The sequence below is a fragment of the Elephantulus edwardii genome, unplaced genomic scaffold (genome assembly GCF_000299155.1).
Source record: "Elephantulus edwardii isolate Elephantulus edwardi_28Jun2011 unplaced genomic scaffold, EleEdw1.0 scaffold00307, whole genome shotgun sequence".
Lineage (NCBI taxonomy): Eukaryota > Metazoa > Chordata > Mammalia > Macroscelidea > Macroscelididae > Elephantulus > Elephantulus edwardii.
In genome coordinates this window covers 524,089-529,267 of record NW_006400057.1, presented here as the reverse complement: position 1 = coordinate 529,267, position 5,179 = coordinate 524,089, and the positions used below count along the sequence as shown (strand labels likewise).

The 5,179-nt window shown below is 45.1% G+C and overlaps 1 protein-coding gene across 1 annotated transcript in view; it reads right to left on the bottom strand.

Annotated features, from left to right (window-relative positions):
- The window catches only part of GREB1L (growth regulation by estrogen in breast cancer-like), a 166,649-nt gene that overhangs the window by 5,707 nt on the left and 155,763 nt on the right, over positions 1-5,179 (bottom strand). Inside the window, exons 27-29 of the mRNA XM_006901059.1 lie at positions 4,389-4,616; positions 1,685-1,826; positions 559-759 (exon numbers count right to left, since the gene is read on the bottom strand). Of these exons, the coding sequence (XP_006901121.1) occupies positions 559-759; positions 1,685-1,826; positions 4,389-4,616 (571 nt within the window). The remainder of the gene's footprint in view (positions 1-558; positions 760-1,684; positions 1,827-4,388; positions 4,617-5,179) is intronic.

The following is a 5,179-nucleotide window of genomic DNA, read 5'->3' as shown; positions in this document are numbered from 1 at the left end:
CCAAAATCTCTGTAGATGTTCATTAAAATTAATAAAATTTAATAAAAATTTTTAAAAAGTAAAAGAAAAATTCTTTCATTGTTATACAATCCCTCCCCTCAGGTCCACTCCACTATGCAGCCTTCTTTCTAAACTTCTGTCATGACAATACTACCTAATCAGACATCCCTTTTTTAAAAAAAAAATTTATTTTATTTCATTATCTTTTTTGTGTGTGTGTACCATCAAATCAGATCTGACCGGTACAGGAGGAGATTGTTCCTCCTTCTCCAGCAGAGCATCTGGTGGATTTGAACCCAGATATCCCTTTTAAACAGTTCTCTCCTTCATCTGTTTCAATGCGGTATACATTATTGAACCCATCTTTCTCAGTCTCCCCCAACCCCAATGTCAGTCCTGTTTTATAACACTGGCACTATGCAGTATTTGTCCTTTTGTGACTGAGATATTTCACTCTGCATAATCTCCTCCAGGGTCACCCATTTTGAACAGAAGCTTAAGTGGGAAAGAAACAGAAAGAAGCTGGGCCAGAAGACCAGCCCCTTCCCCCCGCTTTACCTCAGGTCCGATGTTCAGGTAGCAATCAATGGCAAGCACGGGGCTCCTGAAGTTCCGGACGGCTTTGGGGAAGAGTTTGTAGGAGGCCTGCTGTAGGAACTTCTCCAGAAGGAACTGGGGGGGGGCCGCCAGCAGTGTGTGCTCACTGTCTGGAGCGCAGATGTACTGAAGGGGCGAGATGGGCGCCAAGCTCTCCGACACCTGAAATCAAGAGCCACAACGGTCACTGGCAAACGAGTGTCCATCCCTGGGCGAAAGGGCAGTGCGACCCTGCACTTGATCCTAACAACTGTCAAAACACTATCTGATGCTAGGTTCAATGAAAGCCTGCCATTCTTGGGTCCTGGACATGTCTTCCCTGCCCCATACCACCTTGAAGACAGCAAACAGGATTTAACAAAAATTATACACAGCAAGGACTGGGGTACACAGGCTTCTGGAAGGTAAATGTATTTAGCCAGTCCACTGGGCGAGCCATCAAGAGAGCTGCTCATACTTCCGTATTCCTGTTGAATGTATGGGTTAAACTCTGTCCTGTCACAACCCAAAAAGGCAAAGACGCTTCTAAACTCCACTAGCTGCTCCACGTGAATGAGAAGTCCTTTAACTGGAGAAGGGGCAGGCAATGCACCCTTAACAGATTCTGATCTTCATTATTCTTAAATCGGACAAGGGCCTCAGTCAAGCTCCTTGGTGACAATCATGTGGTTACGTTTAAAAAATGTGAAAATGTAAACCTTGCCATGTTGAAACTAAAGCTTTGACTTGAGTCAAGGCTTATACTGAAAGGAACTAGTAAAGGACAAGAGAAATGCCTCAGACTCGTTGCCATGGACTCAGAGCTGACTCAGTTCACCCCACAAGTGTACTGAGGTGCTGATCCTCATGGGAGGAGATTCTCCTACGGAGCTAGGAGTGGCCTGGAGCCTGTGGCGAGGTGCCACCTTTGGTCAGCAGCCGCTCTCCCTGGGGACCAGGATACTACCGCTCCCTTCTGACAGAGGATTCCTGTGCCTTGATTCACTTTCCAGTCAAGAGAAAATCATCTACCGGTCCAAGACCTTAACCCCCGAACAGCAAATCACTGTACTCACTTTAACAAGCAGAACTGGGTTGCAAAACTTACCATGACCTTTGGTTTTATAACAAAGTCCCTTTGCCCTCCAACTTGGACATGCTTCTTCATGAGACTGAAGTTATTGAAACGGCAGATGAGCAGGCCACTACTGTTTGTCCTCAAGTTAAAGTCAACGTCCTCACAGAAATACCTAAGTGATAATCACAAAACAGGTTTCTCTGCCTGCCTTCCACATGGCTCTCAACCACAATGCACACAGAAAGTACTATGAGAGCAGGGGACAGTCCAAAAGGGAAATGATTTCTCTCTAGCCCAATTAAACACACCACTAGCCAGTCTTCAACCTCACCCTCACTGAGGGGGCTTCTTTCACAGACCTGAGAACACCGCTGACTCAGGCATTCCAGAAGCAAACCAAGACTGCATTCAAAGTATGCCTGGTGCTCCCATTTTAAAACTCTAGGCTACAACTGAATTTAAAACACGTGAGGATAGCAGCTTCTGTAAAACCATAGGTTGGGGCTGGCTTAACAGGGACTTAGCTGTCCCTGACATTCCTCCTTGACCCTCTCTGATTTTTCAGGAACATGTAGAGAATTCAGGAGACAAGCCCAGGACTAGCTTCCTCATTCCCACTGGCTGGCTTTTCCCACAGGATCCAAATCTCTGGGCCTGTTTACACTTGGAAGAAAGAAATCCCGTGTTCTGAAGGTGGCATGCATGAGGGCTGAGTCGTACACGTGTATGTATTTACATACTGATTTGCAGATTAAACAGCCTGTGTTAGTTCTTATTGAGTAATGGGATGGCTACCATATTCTTAGAAAGAATTTTATTTTGTCACCTCTCCTCTTAAGGGTCTAGGTCTGTTTGAAAGGCGATGAATGGCCATTTCAGCATTTGTGGTGACCCTTTTTTTCTATGTGCAGAACAGATTATCCAGGAGGCTGGGCTCTATGAGGAGAAGTGTGGCATCAGAATTGGAGGAAATTCACCAACAATCTGCATTATGCAGATGACATAACACTGCTTGCTGAAACTGAGGAGGACCTGAAGCGCTTGCTGCAGAGGGTCAAGGACTGCAGCGTTCAGTATGGATTGAGCCTCAATATAAAGAAGACAAAGAGTCTCACCACTGGGCCAACTGGCAGCATCATAATGGATGGTGAAGAGACTGAGATTGTTCACAGCTTTAGTTTGCTTGACTCCACAATCAACAACCTTGACACAAATAGCCAGGAAATTAAAAGACATATTGCGATGGGAAAGTCTGCTGTTAGGGACCTTTCCAAAGTAGTGAAGAACAATGATGTCACTCTGGAGACTAAGGTGCGCCTGATACAGGCCACGGTCTTTGCAATCACTTGCTATGCCTCAAAGTGGTGGACAATGACTAGGGAGGATAGAAGAAGAACTGATGACTTTGAGCTGTGGTGTTGGAGAAGAGTATTAAATATACCACGGACTGCTAAGAAAATGAACAGGTTCATCCTAGAGAGGGTTAAATCATGCTACTCCTTGGAGGCAAGGATTCTGAGGCTTCATCTGACATACTTGGACATGTTGTAAGGAGGGACCAGTCCTTGGAGAAGGACATCATGCTTGGGAGGATGGAGGGATAGCGCAGGAGGGGAAGACCCTCTATGAGGTGGACTGATTCAGTGATTGGGGTAATTGGGGTGGGTATGTCAGAGACAGTGAGATTGGCACAGGACAGAGTAGGGTTTAGGGCTGTGGTACACAAGGTCACTATGAGTAGCAGGCGATTTGGTGGTGCATAACAACAACAACAACAAACAACATTTAAAAAGCTATTCAGCTTTTCAGTTAAAGACAGAGAAACAGGAACAACATTACACACACCAGGGAAGGACAGAAACAACAGGGGTAAGAATGCCATGGCAGTATCTCACATTAGAAAACAGGAAATGCACCTCCTTACACAGGTTCTAACTGTCTTCACAGGAAGCAGAAGCTGTCAATTTTACAATATCAACAGTTAGAGCCCATCCATTTTACTTTGATATTCAATATAGACAGGATAACATATGACAGAATGCAATGACATAATACAATCAATTGATACCAGAACTGATTGTATCCTTTAGGCATGGATAAAAATAATCCTCACAAATAAACCAAAAATTAGTATCATGATAGATGGAGAAATGATGGAAGCAGCCAGGGATTTAACGTTGCTTGGCTTCACACCTACAGCAGCAGCAGTCAAGAAATCAGAGGCTGCACTGCACAGGGCAAACTTGCCAGCAGGGAACTCTTTCAAGGTGTGCCTGACCCATGCCATCGTATTTCAGTTGCTCATTTGCAGGTGAAAGTTGGCCAATGAGTAAGAATGACTGAAGAATCATTGATGCTTCTGAACTGTGTTGGTAAAGAGTATTGCATACCCCACAGGCTGGCAAAACAACAATCAAATCTGTCTTGGAGGAGGCACAACTGGCGTGCTGTTAGAGGCAAGGACAGTGAAACTCTGTCTCACGTGCTTTGGGCATTTTTCCAAGAGGGGCCAGTATTTGGAAAAAGGCACCATGCTTGGAAAAGAAGAGGATCAATGAAAGGAAAGACCCTCAATGAGATGGACTGACGCAGGGATTGTAACAGCGGGCTTGAGCATAGCAGAGACGATGAAGCTGGTGCAGGGTAGGTCAAGGTTCTGATCTGTTGTTCACAGGGTCCCTCTGAGGAGCAGTTGACGTGACCGCACCTGACGTCAGTGCTCGGCTTGCCTTACCTGTTGAAGTCATACTGCACATTCTGGGTGAGGTCTATATTGAGGAGAATGAAGTCGTGCACGTGGCATCGAGAGAAGGAAGTCTTGAGGCTCTGAGAATTCAGCTTACTGCTCCACTTCTGTATGCCCAGTATTGCATAGTGGGCAATTTTTGGTGTGGCTTCAATGTGCTGCAAGACACTCTTCAAGGATACATTCTTACAGCAAACTCCTGCTTCCACGGACTGGCTGTGAGAGACAAAGTCAGCTTATGTAAGATGTTAGCATTACTGTGGGGAAGACCATTCTTGGAGGCACCGCTCCTGTTTCCAGTGGTATGGATACCTGTAAGGATCAAAGTGGTTAGTTTCTTGTCTACTCGCCTTTAATACACAAGGTCATCAGGCCCAGTTTTCACTGTCTGTTCACTGCTCCTATCTGGGACTGGCTTTTACTATTTTAAGGCAGAACAGGAAGCCCAGTCAATATTTCAGAGTGAATAATAAACACAGGGTTACCAAACAGAGGCAGGCTGAAGACAGAAATACAGAACTGCATGACATCCTGGTTCTGAGGATTAGGTGCTAAAAAGGAATATTTGAAAGGTGACTGTTTTCACGTCCACAATGGAAATGAGGAACAGATCACAATGCGGTTTGGGGATCATTTGCATAGTGGTCAATGTGTGTGCTGACATTTTTTGAAGCTCTAGTGTTTATGGATGTCAGAAGAGACTCTGAAAATTGCACTGGAGCGCAGAGAAGCCAAAGCACAAGGAAGAATTCAAGATACTAAAGAGTTGAATAGAAGAT